Genomic DNA, 21,401 nt, shown 5'->3' with positions numbered 1-21,401 from the left:
TGCCGATCATTCTGTTTTCTTCCTCAAGTGGCTCCAAATAAAATGGTGCAAAGTGCCATGGTCACCCTGCAGAGAAAGTGATCTCCAGGAAAATGCATTTCTAGCAATCGAGTGAGTCCTTGGCTGGTTGACTGCCATCTGAAGACTCCAAATGACTACATCTGATTAAGTTACAGAAGGTAACTTGGCAGGGATTCGTTCTCTTGTTGAGAAGAAATACCAAGAAACAGTTCAGACAGAAGCACATGCCTACTGGCAAAATAATTAAGTGAGCCTGTGTTTGCTAAAGCCGGTTGCAGATGAAAACCAAATAAATTATGCATTGTTTAATAACCAGAATTGCAAAAACTCACCTGACTCTTGCAAGTATCTATATACCAGGAAGTTAACCTCATCACTGCTTATACTCATCTTTATTCCCAGTTAAACCATGAGGTCACAACAAAGGACACAACCCTGCAAATAAAAAGAAAAGTAGGTCAATTAAATATTTTTAGTACCTAATAGGTATTTCCCAACAAAAGCTATATTTATAAACTAAGTACCTCCCTGGCATCACAGACAATAGTTTTATTTTATGATGCAAATAAGTCTACTGGAGTCATTAAAAAGGCATTTGTCTCACCACAACATAAAGGTCAGTAAATTAAATATGGAAGGGCCAAATTTTCAAACAATACAAATCGGTATGAACTGGGGAACTATGTTGTTTAATACCAGTACTAAAAAGGCCTCATTTCATAGGTTTTAAATAATAATCAAGTGAGTTTCATCTATTCAACATGGAACACTTTTAAAACGTGGCTTTTTCTCTCCCTGGCTAACCAAGAACTTGTTTTCACATTGGTATCCAAGCAAGTTCACACTTTTACTTTCTAATCTCTTCTTATTTTCAGGTATCCCTTCTCTAGTAAAAAGGTGCAATATGGGCTAAAACATGGTGTCTGTTCAAAGAAAGCCCAGTTATTTCCACTAAAAATTAGAAAACATTTCAGCCATAAACTTCAGCTTTGCAAAAGGAATTCCTGACATTAGAGACAAGCTTCAAACAGACCATTTTTAGTAACGTTTCTCTAGGCTTTCATTCAACACTTTAAAAAGACTGATGGATACACATATATACAATTTTCCCTTGATTTTATAAATGGTAAACATTTAACAAGACAAATAATGCATCTGACTACACGTACTTTTGATGACAAACTTCGAAAACCTGAAGCGACGAAGAGTCTTTAATAAAAACACGAAGAGACAGAATATGGTTTTTTCTAACTCCTAGTCTCATTTTTAAGAACATTCTCATGACTCCTGAATGTTTGAAAACCCTGACCTTTCCAAGTAAACAAGTAAAAACATCAGTTTACAGAACACATTATGAAACAATGTCCATCTCCTGTACCTACTATCTGTCCAGCACTTTTCATCAGCAATCCTTCCCAGGTTTTCACCCAGCCACCCACCACCATAACTGCTCCAGTACAGTAACTTCTAGGGGGTGCAACAGGAATGGTAAAGGAAGGACCATTGATACCAACCCTACCCCACCTCTCCACAGCCACCAACCATGCCTGGGGTACAAGACACACCTGTCGAATTTCAATGTAATTTGAGGGCTTATTTACTGAGCAGTATGTCAAACGAATGGCATTTTTAGCTATTTCATGCCTTAGCAACCAATTTCACCACGTGCAGGACCAAACACTAATTTATTCAGCTGTGTTTTGTTGCCATACATAGCACAAATTATCTTTCTTTAAGACTGTTTGTTACAGGGAAATTATGTGGGAAGAGGAACAATATTTTCCTTCAGAGAAAAAAGGTAATTAACTTTTAAGAGACTCATAAAGAAGCCTTTTTACATTAGGCACACACGCACAAATGGCAGTATTTGTTTCATGGGTCTGTCACTGATTTTTAAGACCTTGCTGCATCACCAAAAAAGACAGATCAAAAGGCAGAAATCAGATGAAAGCACTATTTGCCACACAGAGAAGTCCTGAATTATTAATATAAAGAGGGCTCCCCACTCAAAGCAGAACTGTGGAGATCCCCCATAAATTCACTTGAAGAAAAAAAAACCCAAAACCTAACGTTTTTCTTGTCTGTCAAAAGTGTTCCTCACCCTGCCCAAATCAAACGAGCCTCATGTTTTTCGGGGCTGGTTCCAAGTGTTTTCCACAAGACTCTGGCAAGGCAGGAGCTGCCACCCGGCTATCAGGAGGTGGCAGTGCAGCACTGGCTGTGGGACCCTGACAACCAGAAAAACACAGAAATGCCTTCAATAAACACACCGCCTGCCTGATGAGGACGTGAAACTGAAAAGGGAGCAAAAGGTTCCAGTGTTTCACCAAGATACAGCTTTATCCATTTTTTTCTGTGCCTATTTACATTCTGTGAAAGCTTGCTGCTGTGTTTACCCCAGCCCAGGCCCAGGGGCTCAGGCAGTGCCCGGGGACAAGAGTCCACAGACAAGGGATGCAAGGAACTGTGAGAAAAACAAGCAACACCAAACCCATCCTCCTTCCCACCCCAAGGCAAAATGTCCCATTATAGAGCAAATACAGCAGAAGCACAGATAGGAGATGATACAATGATTATTTCCCTTTCACAAGTTCTGAATTGATAGAGGGATGGATTCTGGTTGCTGGGCTTAAGCTGCCAACTCTCAAACAGCTGTTGTTTCCACCCCAAGGAACTGTGCTTCCTCCCCTCCTTCTCACTCACAGCTTCCTTGGGAAGCACCCAGTGGGAATGACCCGAGCCAGCAGCAGTGAGGGGATGAGGGTGAAAAGGAGCAGATGTGGGATGGAGAGGGGACACGCTGGTTGTGCTGCTCTCAGTGCTCATCGCCCACAGCCACCTCCTCACTTCGAGGAGTTACAACTTGCTGAGGGTGTCTGCTGAAGAAAGACAGTAATGGCAAAGAAAATAAACCCTCTAACCTATGAACTCCATTTTCCCTGGTGCCCCAACACGGCCACAGGGCTTGCTTGGGAAGTGACAGAAGAGATTTCTTAGAAGTGGCGTCATGTAAATGGAAACACAAATAGAGGAGGAAAGGCTGAAAACAAGAAAATTACAGGAGAAAAAAAAAAATTTATCTCTATGTATCCACCCACGCCTGCACACATGTATCCCACATAATAATAAATCCAACTCATTAATGCTGGCTTATTTCCCCTGAATCCACTATTTCTATGTGCAATCAACTACTTATTTTGGGCACTTAATAGATATTAACATTGCTATTTTAGATACAGGAATTAAGTCACCAAAGAGACATAGAAAAATGAGGCAACAATAAGTAGAAGTTACACATAACTCCAACCAGTCTTATATTTTTTGCCTAATTTGCAAAGGGACGATTAAAAATATCTTAAAATATTTGCAGCTGTATGTTCCAAACCCATTCCGAAAATGTAACAAGATCCTTGAGGCCCTTTTTTTCCAGCCCTTAAAAAAAAATTCCAAGTCTTCCTCAAAACATTCTGTGGAATTACACGGCAAAGCATGATGCACCCACACTGCTGTTTTAGATCCAAGTCTGCTTTTAAAGGGAATCTCTCCCACTTGCCTCTACTTTTGTTTCGCACATGGGAGCAGGCGCAAGGCATGCGAATGAGACTCCTTACTGGTAAAATTAGGCTTAAAGAAATAAAATATCCTATGACATGTCAAAAAAAAGGATGTGTGCTGGGGCTTAAAAACCATGCCCAAGTAGCTCATGGGCTTCCAGTCCCTGAGACCACACCAAGGTCAATATTCACTACTCAAAACCAAGTCCTCTTCAGCACATGCCTTCTCAGGCTCACAACCCACACATCCCTGCAGTGCTCAGCAGTGACACAGTGCCAAGGAGACTGGATTACAGTGTGAGTGAATCGTCACCCTGTTCTCCCTCGACCATCCGAAAACATCAAGCCACAGGCACTGGTTACCTGTAGGATCCCCTTCCGGAGGATGTGCCTGTGGTTTATAACACTGCTGTTCAAATAGAATCTGTAGAGTATCCGGGTATCCCAGGTAACTTTTAATGTTGCTATAGAAATCACCTGAACTCTGAAATTTATCAGGTATTAATCACTCTGTACAGATGCTGGCCTTAAGATTTACTTAAAACCACAGGTCAGGAACAGACCAGACACAAGCCTTGCACTTTACACAAACTGACCCACTCGTTCCATGTCAGGAATCACTTAAAAACTCTTTTGGAAGCTACTTTTTTAAAAGGAAACGAGGTTTCTTTTCCCAGAGACATCAGCTCTGACTTTGCTCCCTAAACACAAAACTGTGCCTGTGTTTCAGTACCTGCCTACCCCAAATCAGACAAGGCAGGTCTCAGCCCAGCAACTCCGTCCCTTGAGAACAATTCACACACTTCATACTTTGGGTAAAATTTACAAGTAAAATCTGTTAATAAGGAGATCAAATTCTACTCTCACCAACACCAGATCTGCAGGCTAATGGGTTCCCAACAGTGAAAACCTGATTGTATTTCTGACAAATCATTATTCCATGCTGCATGTTTATTATAGCTTTGTACTCCTCTTCCAGGTTCATGCCAAATGCTGGAGAACAGATGCTGCCCGATATGGCTCCTGGCCTAATAGGGTTTTTTTGTTGTTCTGGGTTGGTTTCTTTTTTCAGACAAACCTGAACTGGCAGAGAAAGTTTATACATGAGATTAGCACTGTGTATCTCTTAATCACCATTTGATAACGTACACTAGATTTACACTACAATTAAGAGTTATTGTATCATCAAATAACATACCTAAGAAAGTGGTATTTCTGCAGCTGTAGGTGGGCTCTAACACATCCTCATTAGGTAGGGTAACAGGAAAACCTGGCAGCTTGCTGTGAATAATAATTCCCCAAAACATGCCAATCATTAGTTTGATACCAGATATGATATGTTAAAGAGAGCAGCTACTGCTCTGGGTAGCTCTGAAAAATGCTTAATGTTCAGATATAGACAGACTGCTGCATTTATCCATGGAAAACAGGAGTCTGGCTACAGAAACAATAAATCCCCTAGAATAGAAATATTGCCACTAGAGCTTTTATGTTTTCCTGTTTTGCAAGAAATCCAGACAAATATTTTGCTGGCATGTGTACACATAGACAGTGACACCATTTTATTAACTGTTGCTTAAGAATCTCCCTTGTTTTAATGACCATGATGATTAAAAGAAAAAAAAAAAAAAGGCAAATTATGTGACTCCACCTGGGAACGTGAATTTTTTTTAATTCCACCCAAAACCCCTGAATATGCCTACAAGTCCTTTGGAACGTTTTATTACCATTCCACTTTACATTTTTATCAGTTGTCATAAAAATAATACTTCAGTACTGCATGTGAGGCACAATTCCTCCTCGTTATGCTTTGCCACAAACACTGTGAGTCCCTCAGCCAGGCGAACCTGCTGCCCTCGACAGCTCTGCTAACACTGTCACAGTGACTCAGGTGACAGACAATCCCTGCAGCCCAGGAAAGTGCTGATACACTAAACTCCACCACTTCCCAACTGCATCCGGGTTGATTACGACAGTGAGGCACCAATGCCCCAAGTCTGCTGTGATTTATCAACTTGGAAGTGCTGGATAAAGTGCACAAGGTGCTATTTCAATCCAACCACTCTGGCCAGGCAAACTCCTGGATGTGTGAGGTTTGAGCAGGACTTCGTTCAGATACCAAGGCCATCACGTGAGTAACTGGAGTTTTAATCCAGGGCCCCACAAAATGCTCTCCCTGTTGTTCTACTAAAGCATTCTCCAAAGGCTCTCCCCTGAGACACGGTGGGTCTGCCTCAAATGGCTGCTGAACTTCCTAAGACTACATCCAAAGAAGAGTTCTGCAGAACCCTTTAGAAACACTTTATAAAGGAAAACTCATAAAATAAATTAGAGGTTCAAGCATGCAGTGTATGACCCATGTCCTTCTGTGTAAGAGTTTATTAGACACCAATTCTAATAAAAATTAACGTTTGCTCATACTTTAAAAAGAAAAAAAAAAGCTGAGTTTTCTTTAACTGTATTAACTACTTGCTTTAAACACTCCTATTTCTTCTTTCACCCTGATTGTCACTTGAGAGATGGGGGTCAAAAAACTGTATTGGTCACAATACAAGTCACCCCTCAGTAAAGTTCTCCTACCTGATGATCTGCAGGTGGGAATTCTTTCTAACTCTCTGAATTTAAAGATAAACTTTTTTAAAGTTAGATGCATAAGTGGTTTTTTGCAGTATTTCAAAATAAAGTTCTCATTTTCTGCATTTTTACCCGTGTCTCTAAACTGCTATTATTTAAATGTGCCCTTTTTTTAAGAGTCAATAATATATGTCAAATATGAGCCTGCATTAAAAACAAATCTGCAATTCTATCTTACAAACCTTCTTACTGATTTCTCATATGAGCAGACTTTGCTGGTTTTCCTTCTAGCAATTTAAACCAAGAGATGCTTCTCATGCTCAGCTTTTAACTCTACTGCTTTGCTTTTAACCAAGAATACAGTTTAATTTCCAAATACTAAAAAAATAACTTCTCCTTTCCTCATCTGAATTGTCTTCCTTAGCTCAGGCAATAAATATTTGTATTCTGTACTTCAGCTTTAGTGACCTAATTTATGGCAACAGTCTCTCTCTTTTCATGCCAATTTGAGAGTATGAAGCATACAAGATGACAAAGCCAGTCTGAAATTTTCTGAAGAGAAAGAATTACAACCCTGAAAGGGAAGAGGAGCAAAAAAAACCAAAACCCACAACAAAACAAAACAAAAAAAAAAAGCACCCAAAACCTGGGCTAAAAATAAGTTACCGTCTACTTATCTGAGTACTCAGGCCCCAGAAACACTGATCCCAGCCCTGAGTACTGTTACAAAATATGCTGCAGATGAAGCCCATTTGTTGGTTTTGCCTAGAGCAAAGTAGTATTTAATTACTGAACTCCAAATCTCCTCCCCAAAGTCGTATGTTGAGTGACCCAGGAGGCCGGGATTCCGGATGTTACATGAGCGACAATAGATTCAGTATCATGTTTCCAGGGCTATGGCTACAAAGCTGCACATTTCTATACTTTTCAGAGTTAAAAATACATCTTTCTGGACAGCTATAGGGCATCTTGCAGCGATTCTTGGCAGCCATTTTTTTGTAAATCCCTGGGCTGACTAAGGAAACAGGGATATTTTGGGTACTGACACTTTATTAGACACTCTTTACGTTCTTAAAACTTTTTTTTTTCTTTTTTACATTATTACAGTGCAACACCAGAAGAAATTATGTGTTTGAGGAAGGCACTCCTTATTTCCTGTAACAGAATAGCAAAGAGGTATTGTATATTACTATTTTAAAGACTTTTCAGCTCCCTGGGTAACAGTGAAAATAGACATAGATGGACTAAATGAGTTCCAGAGGTCCCTTCCAACCCCAACTATTCTGTGACATCTCTTTTCAGGCACAACTCTCCTGCATGACAATTACAACCCTGTTGAAATGGATAGTTCTGATACACCCTTCTGCAGATGCAAACATGTTATTCCTTTAAAACTTGAAAGCCAAACTCAGCTGCTCAGAATATGTACCAGATATGCAGTAAAACCACCAGCAGTAAGTCCTGCCTCAATTTTGATTACTTCATGAAAGCCATCCCTCCCTGACTGTCCACAAGATCCCAAGCCCACACATCATGTTTGGAGAAGGCTTTTAATCACAGAGCTCAAGCCTGCTGATGCACACAAACTAGGCTTAAATGAAAACTCTCCAGACGTTGTAGTTCAAAAAAAACCCCACCATCCTCTTTCAATACTTAAATCATTTTTTCAGAACACCCCAGGAAATATAACGTTATGCAATTCTCCTTGATCAAACACCTAAACCAGACCAAAGGCATTTTGATGGGATGACCTTCAGAGATAGAGTGTCCTACCTGTACACAAGCTAGACAGATGCTTATGACAGCAAAACTGGAAATGTGGCATTTCTAAAACTGATCAGAAAGTGATAGCTCCTGATTGATGACCAGAATTAGCAAAGTCACCAGGAGAAGCTGCAGTGTAGGTTTGTCCAGTATGGATTCCTTCAGGCTGACCTGCAAAGTCCAACTTCCAGACTCTGTATGTTAAATATATCTAACCCTCTAATGGAGAGGGAACCACCAGACAAATGCTTGGCAACACTCCAGAAGAGACACCTGTCCATCTGTCCCTCGAAAGGGAAAATTTTCTTATTGGAGGGGTCATCTCGGCAGCAGAGGTAACGTCAAGGAAGCTGTGGAGCTTCCATTCTCGGGCTGTTAAAAGGATGCCCCTTTAAACAGTCAGAGTCCTTCAGCAATACTGAATTTCAGTAAATAAAGACTCTTGCAATCAAACTTTTAGAACCTGTCTCAAGAAGGCTTTGTGAAATTGCTCAATGGTTTAAAGCACTGAGCACTAAAATAGCAGCCTGCTAATACTCTCTGGATCTAGACACAGAACAGCTGCTGGAATCGAGTGCAAGAAAGGTGGAAAATGGAAGAGGCCTTATCTGCAATGTTGTTGAAAATCCCATATACGCCTCTTCGGCATGTACCCAGTTTTAACCATGCAACTGTACAACTACTAATCTCCTCTGCTTCATTAAAGCCTTTGCAAAAAATTTAATTATGGGCGAATGTGGGAGCACACCCATTAATCCTCACTTGGATCAAACTGTGTAAAAACTTCTGAGAAAATAAAGGATTGATAAGAGCCCTTAAGTCAGTTAAAACAAGCTTTATCAAGAGCTCCTGCTGAGACTGAGTTGGGGAGGGGCAACACTCAAAAAGGTTCTTCTGTTTTTGAACACGCACCACCCAAAATAAACTCAAGTACTGTGGTTCAAGAACCTGTAAAAATTTTGATCAAGAACCTGTAGAAATTAAACAGTTAAACAGGGTTAAAGATCTCCATACCATGATAAGTTTCTGCTCTCGGCTGATTTATTCTCATTTTCACTGCTGGAAAACCCACCAAATAACGTGGCCTGTAAGGCTGATCAGGAACATTCCATTTTTTTCCAATACGCTGTTCCTGATGTTCCCACAATAGATCATTCAGGGCTCTAAGGGACCGTGTCAATTGAATTGAATGATGCGGTCTCCTGCTGGTACATAAATGCAAAAGCAAAGCTGAGGGGGTTTATTTTCAAAACAGGAGACATTGATCCTGTGACAGTGTTCCATTACCCCGACTTTATTTCTATTAGAGACAGTGATTACATCTACATCAATTGCTTGAGCTGATGGATATTGGTGCACTAACAGTGGCACAGTTTTTCACTACACTGCTGCCCAGGATGCTGATGGCTTGCAAAATAAGATTCATTCTGAGCTCAAACTAATGCTACCTATTTGTCCATGGAAAACTACTGAAATTTGAGCAGACTTTTGTAATTAGTCAGTTTTCAACTGTCTGTGGTTTTGGGTTTTTTGTGTGTTCTGTAAATCTTACTGTGAGGCAGTGATTAGTGACCGTGTAGCCTGGAATGGATTCTATTTGTTACAATTAAAATATTTACATTGCTACCTGATGGTACCAAAAGAGCAGATGTAGTTCTCAGAGGCATCTGTGGAAAGGCATCTCTGCACAGCAGCCCTTTCTTCACTAGGAATTTTTTCATACAGCTGCATGGACTCCTATTTCCTTTTCCTGCAGTGTCACCCTTGTGCAGTTTCCATCCGCTGCACTTGCTATCTCTCCCAAGCTGGTGATCCATCTTCCAGCTTTCATCTCTTGATCTGACATACGATCTCGAGCCTGTGGTCACGCATTTGCCCTGGTTTTCACCCCCTCACCGTGCACTGCCTACACAAACTCTACACTCCTGAATCCACCCCTCCATCAAGAGAGTGATGACTGTGTCTGTACCTCCTTCAGTCGTTTCTTTTTCTACGTTCTTCTTTCACTACTATTCCATTACAAAATATGAGTTGCTAACACTTCTCACAAATAAATTCTGCTGGTTAAAAAAAACCCCTCAATTCATCTTCAACAACAGTGCTTTCTAGTCCAACTAAACCCTGTTCATTTTATTTGTCCTTGTGCCCTGAGTCATGTCCTGAAGTGCCTGCAGGAGAAAGGCCTTTGTCTGACTCAGGTCAGTGTATTTACCACAGTGGGTTCCCTCATTCTTGATAAGGAAGTGTTTTTAATGCTGCCATAACAACAACAAATTGAGCTGATGTGGAGTTAGACCTGCACACAGTAACTAGCACAGAACCCTCCAGAATTAGCAGCACCTGGACCAGTGCACAAACTGGGACCAGAGCACGTCTGCCAGAGGCAACCAGCATCTTCTCCTGGGACCCCTCTGCACCAGGTCAACATCTATAATTTAGAACAACATCTCCTTGCATACTTCACACCTAAAATTTCTGCATAACCAAAAGCAAAACAAAAAGACTCCAAATCTTGCTCTGTGGTGTCACTGGGTACCTGCGAGGCTGAGCCTGCAGGGACCCAAGCAGCCTTGCCTCGGTGTTCTGAGAGCATCCAGATGTACATCAGTGAATTTTGTTAGAGTCCAAGTTTTGAAATAGTGGCCAACACTGCCTTATGGTTTTGCAACAGGCTTTTTTTATGAAACACTCGATTTTTAGGTTTTGTTAAGGTTGATATCATTACTCAGGTAATTGTCCTAAATTTCTGCAGGTCTTTGGGGACTGGTTCATGTTTCCTAGCGAACAACTAAAGGAAAACTAAAATCTAAACACACTTACATTGTTCTGGGCACAGACAGTTCCATGAACGTGACCTTTTCCAACAAAGGATTCACTCACTTGCCCTGCCCTTTACGTATGAGCCTGAACACTCTCACCACAGCTTTTACAGCACCTACACAGCTATTTTCAAGTGCAGGTGTTATTTTCACCAGAGAACTTGACAGAACTACTCAATAAATAATACTGACCACATAAATGGAGCAAGAGAAGCATTTCCTGCAGTGGAAGACCCAGAGAAAGATGCTCTCTGTGTATGTGAGCATCTTCCTCAAGTCCTATAGTATTTTAGAAAAGATCAGGGATAATCAGGCACAGCACGTAACTTCTGCAGTGTTGGGGATATAAACATATGAAAAAAAAAAAGAGACAGAACAGGTGAAGAGGCTTTGATCTATTCTAAACGCAAATAAACTCAGCTTATTTCTCCATTGTGAAGCCTGATCTTTTATGCCTTTCCCATGAGAAAAGAAGTGTTGGAATTATGTACTCTGGCAGCATCTAGTTTGGGAATAACAAATAATTTTTCTGAAATTCCTTTGTGAGTGCATGAAAGCTGCCAATTCTTTTCCTGAGGCAGATGTCTTGTTGAATAGTAACAGTTCCGAGCCCTGTGTTTCTGAAAGATGAAGGATGAAATGCAAAACCCTTCTGAGAAAATACCACAACGGGGTGGAAAAAAAGTGAAAAAAACCCCAACCTAACAACCCCACAGGACACAGAGAAGATCCTTCAGTTACACTTTATTAAAATTTCAAGTCAGGAAAATATAAACTGTTAACGAGGAAAGGTAAAATTTCCAGCTTTAGTGGTCATTAATCAAGACCAGGTACATCAGAACCGGCTACTTACCGAAGAGGAGGCCAGACTTATTTATTTTAAAATTTGGGATGAAGAAAAAGCAAAGAGTGCCCTTTGGACAGGGAAAACAATGAATTGATTATATCAACAATTCAGAGGTTTGCTGTGTTTTGGGTTTTTTTAAATAAAAAACCTTGAATACTTCTGACTACTTGGAAAAAGGCCAGTACTATTCATGAGCTATGGATTGATGGCAAACAGGTAGATTGGTATTTATGAGCATTAACAGTAGAAATACACGGTGCTTTAGACAAGTTTTTCTCCATTAAACCAGATATTAAACATGTTGAGAATCTAACTAGACTTGGACTGCAGAATTTGGTATTGAAAATATGTGCTAACATTCATCATATTTAGTGTTCAAAGTTTTCTACAGCCATGAAACATATCCTAAAGCCTGGAATAAATTAAATGTAAACTGACAGGTTCTTTCTAGCCCCAAGATGTTCACCTCAAAAGATTTAACGACGTGTAACTCACGACTGACTGCAGCATTATGCATGAATGGAGAGTTTTAAAGAAAGCTTAAGAAAGTTTACCCTCAGATTAAAAACTCAACTCTTTTCTTTACTCAAGCATTTTCACATCCAGTCCTGTTCACTAAAGCAGCCTGAAAACGAGCCTGTGGGAATCTGCAGGTAAATAACCATTATGAGCTGAGGATCTCAAAAAAGAGAAAAAAGAAAAAATCCCCACTTTTCAGAAAAACCCAAAAGTTACAGATAACATGCTTCTGCAATTGGTCATATGTGTGTAAAAACAGAACAACATGTGAATCTACTTTAGGTATGTCTACTCCCACGCTTCTCCACTATCCCTGCCCTACTAGGTTTCAAATCTGGGGGGGGAAAAAAAAAAAAAAAAAAAAGCCTCCTTTTGTCACACCACTCCACCAATGCCACCTACAACACCACTTTATCTTACTTCTAAATAAAACCAAATGCAACACCAGTATTAAAAAGTGCAAACCACAGCTCTGGTTCTTTAAAAAAGCCATTTTAGAACTATAGCACTGCAGTGTCTGAGGACTAATGACAGAAATCAGTCACTGATGTAAACAAGTGCAAATGGGCAGTATGAAACCATCTTCACCTAGGCTTTATTTTTTTAATTAAAGATTAATTAGCAGGAAAAAATATTAAATCAGAGATTCCTCACCAAAAAAAAGGAGTACTAATTAAAATTAATTTAACGTTTCCAGATTTATTTTAGAGAAAGGACCATTGAAGTGGATCAGAAACCAACTGTATTTACTTTGGCACCTCAGATTTAATTTCAGGTGAGCTTTAAAATTGAGGTAGCTAAATTTTCCAGAAGCACTTAGATCACTTAGAAGTCTTATCAGAATTATTTCTAATGAAGAACAGGATGTGCAGTACTTGCCTTTTCTGGCTTCCTAACACCAAGACACATCCCTTAAAAAAACCACGAAATAAATTAAGAAACAAACACTGTCTGACAAACATTATTTCTGGTATTCAAAGAAGCAAAGCTCTCTGTTAAAGTTAAATCAAATATTACAGTAGGAGTTTAATACCCACGATCTCAGCCCTGCTGTGGACGCTGGGCATGGCCACTCATGAGCAGGACCGAGTGCAGCTGCAAACAGAACGCAGCGATTCACTCGCCTTGGGCGGTGACACAGCCCCATCATCGCACTTATCCTATTTTCTATTTACAACCTAAAGCAACAGAAACGTGAGACCAACGTAAAACTCCCATTTCTCTTTCACTACACTATGTACTAACCCGCAGTACAGGCGTGATCTATCATGAAGCAATAGAGAAATAAAGCAAGAGCCGCCCAAGCACCATCTCAGAGCTGTGGCACCGGCTGACACAGCCGGGAAGGAGGAGTGTGCGCCTGAGGCAGCCCAGAGGTGGGTTATAAGGGCTCCTGGGGCAGGTCAGGAGGGCAGAGTACTGCTTTACTGTTATGAAATAAAACACTGGGCTTTCCTGGGCCACCATTCCATCATCCTTGGTCTCTCAGGGCTGTCACTGCCTCCCACACGTGGTCCGGGAGGGCAATGAGGTGATAACCAAAGATCGAGAGAGAGGCAGTGCCATGAGAGGAGACAGCGAGGTGACAAACAAAAAATGAGAGAGGCAGTACAGTGACAGAAGACAGCGAGGTGACAAAGAAAGAACAAGAGAGAGGCAGTGCAGTGACTTGCTCGGCCCAGAGCCCCCGGTGAGACCGGACACTCAACCGCACAACACGTTGAACTGCAGGCACGAGACCCTCGCCAGGACACGGTAGCTCCAAGAAAAACACCCTGCCCCAATACCTCTGCAACAAGGGCCAGATTGTTTTCCAAGCCCATGAGTATCTCTTTCCTTAATTTACACAATTTTCAGTTTTTCCTACAGTAACCACCTTCAATGCAGGCATACCATCTCTGCATCTCTACATCCTACTCTGTACCACACCCCAAATCTGACTGTGGAAGTTGTCATGAGCAAAAACTACACTGTCTAGGCAGTAGTGCTATGTATTTTGGCAGAGAATGTCTCCATCTATATCAGCTATACCCAAAGTTCAATGAGAAATAGTTTTGGTTTTTCCCTTCAAGCATATGTATTTGATGAATAACTCACTCATACCTCCAAAGGCTGTCTAGACATTAAGCTGGTCCCCCTTCTGCCTTCAACATCTGCTTATTTTTTTCTCTAAACGAAGCTGTATCAAGGGTCTTTTGGCAGAATGTTAAGAATAGTATGTATGCTGAGGTGATATGCCTAGAATACATGGAAAAGACATGCAATACTGTCATCATCCTCGACTAGATTTTCCATACCCTGAAGTATACTTTTTTTTTTTTTTAACTGGGAACTATTCCAATATCTGAATCATCAAGAGCAGTTTTTTCTTTTACAGTATGCCCTGAAAAATAAAAACAAGCTTCTTTCCTTGCCTGTAGAAAATGGACTATTTTACCTAACTCGAATTATCCTAGACCAAGGACAACTTTGAATGAATGCCAAGTTCTGGTACTTCATCAGTGCTTAAGTCTAGAGGCATATTTATACTGCTGTAAAGGAAAAATTCCCAGAGATTCCGTGAACATGCCTGCCATAACACAGCCCCAGACAGCTCCTACACATTGCAAAGTCACCTGTATCTCCAGAAGCAATTGCATTGTTGATATTTAAGATTAAAGCAGTGTACCAAATGTTCCTCTTGCTAATTTGGCACTTTACAGAGGGTCTGACTAATAAAAGGAGCCTGAACACACCTATAGAAGAATATGTAAAAAGATTCAAAAAATATACCAAAATGCAGTTTAAAAGAACAGTATTTTGCTTTTCTGTATAGCACATGGGAGATAAAGCTATACCAAAGCAGCCTGTGGTATATAAAGGTTTTGTTCTCTGAAGGAATCATCCTTCCAAACTGCATGTAAAGACTTGTGTGAGTGCTTATACCCACATATAAAAACTTTAAAATTTAAAGCTGTTGGCTTTGTACAGTAGAAGCAGGAGAGTCTACTGAAGAAACTCCTATCAAATGGGCTGAAAGTCACAAGGGATCCAATTAAGATAAAAAGTTCAAACCCAGGACATTTCCTTTTCTCTCTGACTGCTTAGGCCAACATTAGACATCTGTTCTCACTAATTTTTTAATTACTCCCCTCTGCAGCAAACTATTCAAATCCTGACGGTATGTCATCTGTCCAATAAGGGCCTCTCTCCATTAGAAGGTGCTATTTTGAATTAAACTGAGTCCTCTACTGATGCCGTTGGAAAACACAATCACAGCTTTGTGTAGAGAGAGCAGTTTTGCTTAGTCAAGCTAAAACATCAGCAGAAATGGAAACACACCACGTCTTGTAACTGCAGGCCACTATTACACAGGCAGCTGCACTGAAATGATCTTCAGCTTGTCCCACAAGTGACCTCTACTCTGTCTTTTGCAGAATTAAACAATCACAGTAACTACTTCTGCTGGTTCAGAGTTAAACAAATTAGACAGGACAGCCTTTCAGAAAAAGAAACCCACTGTCTTTGGTTATCTTTACCTTACCTCAAACACTGGAATAACAGATTCTATGCACGGAAAAATTCTGCTCGCCCATTTCCAGCAACGGGAGCATTACTTGAAAATAAAGAGATGACAGAGAGGAAGAAGTCCATGACTTCTCCAGATGACATTATACTTTAATAAGTACTGCACAAATTGCTCACAACATTTTGAAAAATTTTCAGTATTTCTCAGACTCCAAGGAGCTCCCATCATCTTTCTTTCCTTAAAATATTTATAAAGCTGTGATGTTTTTACTTTGCAGAATTGCCATTTAACATTCTTGAGTGATGCTACTCAAAACTTCCTAATGCCATTCCTCCCATATAAATCTGAGAGCCCATTTTCTTCCACTCCAAGACTTAGAAACTCTAATGTAAGCCTACATGCATGAACAGTGCATGCTCAAGGCATTATGCACTTACAGGGCTGGAAATCATACAGTGTGAACAGCACCGTGCCCAATTATTTTAGATAAACCAATCTAATGCAATGACAGAAGGGGAAATGGTTTCAAGTCTTTACACCTACTCACTCACAACTTCCAGCACCCTTTTGCTTCCTTAATTCAGCAACTTCTAGAGATTTCTCAAGCAAGGCCCACCCCCCTCCCCAAATATCTCCAACACAGAGAGACCTGCTGCTTGTTTCTTAGCTTGACCACAGAATCCCACTGAGAAGTTCTCATGGTACCCCACCTCATTTTTAGAAAGTATACATAGATACAGATCAATACAGAAGAATATTTCAACATATTCTGGTCCCATTGACTGCAATTGCTTAAGTGTTGTGCTGGAGCAGAGCCAGTACAATACCCTTGCAAGGCCACAGAGAACATCAGCAATATCCTTTCCTGTACCTTGTGAGGTCTACTTGCGAGATAAGGTTTTTTAAAAACAAATTCCCTCTGTCTTTGAGTGCCCTCTAAGACAGCACACAAAGAGAGCTTGCCAAAAACTTTAAGGGAACGTGAATTAAAACCAAAAAAGGGGGGGGGAGGGGGTAGGCAAGAGAGGGGGGAGAAAAGACATCTGCTACACCCACAAGACATTTGTTAAATTACAGTAGATATTAAAAATTCTACAGATACAAATGTGGTATCAGTTATCTCCTGCTGAAAGAACAAATGCTCAGTTGTGCTCTTGCACAATACTTGAGCATGGCTGATGGTGGACTGGTGCAGAATGAATTTTCCCTTTCTAAGAAAATGTAATCTCATCTCACTTGTAACTCCAGCCATGGAGAAGAGATAAGAAAATATGTTTAAAGAAAGCATCCAAAATCAAAAGAAATGATAGAGGGAGTGTAGTTACATGCATTTAAAGAAAATGATTGCAAAATTGTGACTGTGCATTACATTTAAGAGAGACAAGTAATACAACATGGTCTGAATATTTGCCCTCTGAACTACATACTTGTATTTTTTCCTTTAGGGTGACAAGACTTTAGCCCTTGAAAAAAAAAAACATACTATAACCAAAATACAGTAACTTTCCACCCTTTTTAAAAAAGTGATACACTAAAGCAATAGTGACTCCACATTTCCAGGAGACAAAACAGTTTTTACGATGTGTTTCAACAAAAGCTCTATTTGTTAATATTTCCATGCTGTGAATTGATGTGTTATATCATAACTCTCAACAAAATTAATATGGATTTACACATGAGACACTAACAGCTCCAAAAGGAGCTGTTAATAAAGACCATTGAATAAAAGAACACTTAATTGTAAGGATTTAGTGAACTGCAGAAACCAATACCTAACAAATACTGTAAATGAACGTAATACTAAATTGTACCAAACTATCAGTCCACTTGTATGACAAATAAATAGATAAATCATTGAGTGTCCTTACCAGAACTACTCTCTGAAACCCCACAAAATTGTGATGTGGCAGCAGTACAGCCCTTGGTATTACACCACCTGTAACACAAACCATATTATGATAGTTTCTATCAATATTTATTTTAAAGGATGAAAAAAGGATAAAAGCTATTTTTCTACCAGTCTTTTTACTGAAAGAATTAAAACAACATTCAGTTTCCTACTGATAACAATACATGCTTAGTTAAGAAAATAAACAAACAAAAATTAAAGACCGTCTTTTGATTATTTACACGGAATTTATTTAAAAAACAAATTACAGGCACAGTTTCAACTCTATCCTCTTCTCACTGTTTTGGTTGAAAGCAAAACTCCACCTCAGAACAGAGCATTAGCTTCAAAGGAACTTCTGTTCTTTTTGTCTGCCCACACTGACAAAGGGGAACTTTATGAGAATCCAGATTAAAGTTTACAAATGGGTAAGTACTGATGCAGGAGCTTATCACAGTGTTTGCCAATGCATACAACTAAAATGATTCAATAGCAAGATAAAAATTAGGAAACATGAGGCCACGATCAAATAAGCAAAAAAAAATTGTTTTCAAAAGTCATAATTTTTGAGCTGAATTTAACACCAATAAAGTAAAAAGAGCACATTGTATGAAATAATCCTTAAAATACCCTCATGAAGTTAATTTCTACAGCCAACTTCAAAACTTAAAACACTCATTAGAGGCACATTATGCACCTTTGATCAGAATAATTACTGATCCTATATTTGTGTAACATAGTGATTCCCACCACCAATTCTCATTACAGATTAAATCATTAGAGAGGGATCTTGTGTAAACTAAGGGATTAACAAGAAAAGGTTTGAAGGCAGAAGCACAGGAACACTGTCTGGGCACCACAAGAAAAGAATTCACATGCCAAAAAAAAAAATGCTGTTTGAAGCAGGACATACTCAATAGTAAAAAAATAGAAAAAACCCTGCCCCAAATGGAAGAGGATCTGAAAAACAACTTTCCAAATACTGAACTCCAGCTACAAAAGTTCATGAAATACATTACAAATAACACTGAAACTTCTCAAACACCTCCTTAAAACAAGGATTAAAACCAAGGAAGGTAACACATGCCTTAAACAGGATGTAGCATTTCAGACTTTCCATCATCCTAAAAGTAACCACTGACCTCTAAGAAACCCTCAGCTATTTAGTCTGTTGCTAAGCTGAATAACACTTGAAAATGTTTTTTCCTTTTTTGATTGAGGAACCACAGGGTATTTTGGTCTGCAATCATTTTCCATGTTTAAATTCCCAAGAGATTCAAGTAAACCTCTTCTCCCTCCCTCCTGGTAAAACCTCCAACAGCCAAATGGACATTTGTCACCAAAACCATGGGAAGAGCCCTGGGTGAGAGATGGGAGAATGCCACATGCACTGATGGCACTTCAATTTTCCATGTACAGGGGATGGAAGCATTTAATTAATACTTAATTACTGTCTACATATTAACAGTTCTACTTTTCAGAACAAGAAGACATAAATACAATGTTGTAGAGGAGAGAGAAATAAATGCTACAAAGCATCACTGTGAGATCACCAGTGCACTCATAATAAAGTCAGTTTATTCATCACTACATCTTTGAGAAAAACATTCCAATACCACCACCCTGGACTGGAAAAGTGTCCTGGTCCACTCTGCAACATTTACTGACAGTAGTTCACAAGATAAGTGAAAATGTCCTGACCCCGTATTAATGTAATTTTAATCCTCTGCTAGGCTATCATGTACTGCTTTGATCGTTTCCACGAACCAAACTGTACATACCAACTGTACTGCAAAAATTTAATTTGGGAAAAAATAATCAGAAGCAAAGTTTAAAACACTTATAAAATTTTAACTCTGAGTGCAAGAGGTCATTAAAAGGGGATGCTGATCCTGCTGGCTGAACAAACAAGACGAAGCAGTAAGTTTCAACACTTCCATGGTTTGAACTTTGTACACTTTATGTTTACGTTAAGTATATTTCATTCATTTGGAAGAAACTTTGTTTCAAGTAAATACCTAAAATTACCCCCAAAATGATGCCAAACAAGAGAAAGAACCCAGAGGCCCTAAAGGAGGGCAGGGTACCACCACACCCTTCAACAGAAGCTGCTTTAAGAGGAATTCCTTTCCTCTCCAAAATTCCCCACAGAGCACGCAAAAAACACAACACAGAACACCAGAAATTCACCATTGCACTAACCTCCCAACAACAGCTGAAAAGCTGCTCACTGTTAACTCATTTGCCACGGGATGGATTTTTTTAAATCTCTGTTAGTGACATGAGCAGAATTTGTAGCAAAAAAACCCACTTCACATGTAGTGAAGCATGTAGGATTAAAACTTTGAATTTAATTGTATTCCTACCAAGTGATGTGACGAAATGAAGCACATTCCAAGGTGCTCACCTATAATCACAGGGCATAATTTCCCTTACTACATCCTCACTCTTCAGATGTGAATTGCTTCATTGTTACATGCTCAGTCTTTTACTTTTTTCTTCCAAGATGACTATCTACACTTATTTTTAAGAATCTGATGAGAATCAAACTGCAAACCTACAGTCTCATTGTAGTTTAAAAAAGAAAAAAGAAAAAGAATTGAGCAGGAGGGAAAGGCCTAAGAGATTTACCAGCCCCGGGGGGAAGGACAAGAACAGAAAACACTGCAAAAATGTGCATGATTTTGAGAACCCAACATTTTCTGTGATGCTAACAGGCAAGCTTAACAACTGTATCTGTTACTAAAATGCTCGCACTCCGTACGAATTTGTGCATCGTGAGCATGAAATCTTTCCCTCTGCAGCTTAAAATATCTATGCATTTAAAAGCCATATGCAAAAATAGACATTACTTCCCCACTGGAAAATTAATTGGAGAGCAGGAGTTTTATCTCACTACCACCAATACATGTGATGATGCTGCATGTAAACACATTGCACTTGTTCTGGCGAAGGACAGCAACATAAATGGCAAAATTTAAAGGATCCTGTGAAAATGTCACTCTCTTTCCTGAAGTAGCTGATTAATATGAGTGAGGGTGGAGGATGGGCACCTGAGAAGGCCACGCTGGATTAACCTGCCACTAGAGCGTGCTCCTCGATCAGCACGGAGCCCATTCACCCATTTCATGGGTGGGGTTTTTTCCACAACCTTTTTCATTTTGCTGACAGAAAGAAATACAGGGAAAATGTGTCCAGTGCTTCTCTAAATTAAAGGAATATAGCTATCCAAACCAGACTGACTTAATATCTTACAATGTTTGTTTTCAATCCTCCCAAGCTTTGGGCAGCAAACTTCTATTAGATATTCTTCTCTTCCACTTCTTGTAACTGAAATCCTTATTGCCATTAGATGGGGACTCCTTAAGGACCCTATTTTTAAATTAAACACCAAAAAAATCCACAAAAAAAACCCAAATTTGGTTTTCAACAAACAAACAAATAGCTTTTTTTTAATGACTGTCTGGGGTTTTTGCTTGTTTTGATTTTAAACCATGCATAGTCAGGGAAAACAAGGTAAAAAAGTAAATTACATGGTCATAAACAGTACTGATGGGCATTTTATAAATGGAATATGGGCCATCACAGAGAGAGAAATTATCTACTTTTAGGAAGTGTTGTTTACTGCTGTCTTCCCCACCAGACCACCTGTTAAGAGTATTTGATGTTGTTTCCTTTCTGTATGATGACTATAGATGAGATATTTGATCTGTTTGCTACAACTCATTCCCTCTAATGCCTCTATTTCAAAGACCATCCAACCAACAAATGACACCAGCCTCAAGGCAAGGCCCCAAGTGAATGTGCATCTATTCTTCTCTTCCTTATCCCCTGTCATTTCCATAATTCATCCTCTTAACGATTTAAGTGCAGAGGATATTTTCAGAGTACATCAATGGAGCTCAAA

The 21,401-nt window shown here is 39.6% G+C and overlaps 1 protein-coding gene across 2 annotated transcripts in view; it reads right to left on the bottom strand.

Moving 5' to 3' along the window:
- The window catches only part of TBL1XR1 (TBL1X/Y related 1), a 110,222-nt gene that overhangs the window by 21,670 nt on the left and 67,151 nt on the right, over positions 1 to 21,401 (bottom strand). Inside the window, exons 3-4 of one of the 2 annotated variants that reach the window (XM_050308023.1) lie at positions 17,475 to 17,542; positions 354 to 456 (exon numbers count right to left, since the gene is read on the bottom strand). In XM_050308023.1, coding sequence (XP_050163980.1) covers positions 354 to 411 — 58 coding nt within the window. In that variant the 5' untranslated portion in view covers positions 412 to 456; positions 17,475 to 17,542. The remainder of the gene's footprint in view (positions 1 to 353; positions 457 to 17,474; positions 17,543 to 21,401) is intronic. The other variant, XM_050308024.1, reaches the window with a different exon arrangement.

Source organism: Myiozetetes cayanensis, unplaced genomic scaffold, assembly GCF_022539395.1.
Source record: "Myiozetetes cayanensis isolate MyiCay16 unplaced genomic scaffold, myiCay2020 scf13, whole genome shotgun sequence".
Lineage (NCBI taxonomy): Eukaryota > Metazoa > Chordata > Aves > Passeriformes > Tyrannidae > Myiozetetes > Myiozetetes cayanensis.
The sequence above is the reverse complement of the archived record's forward strand: the minus strand, read 5'-3'. Positions and strand labels throughout refer to the sequence as shown.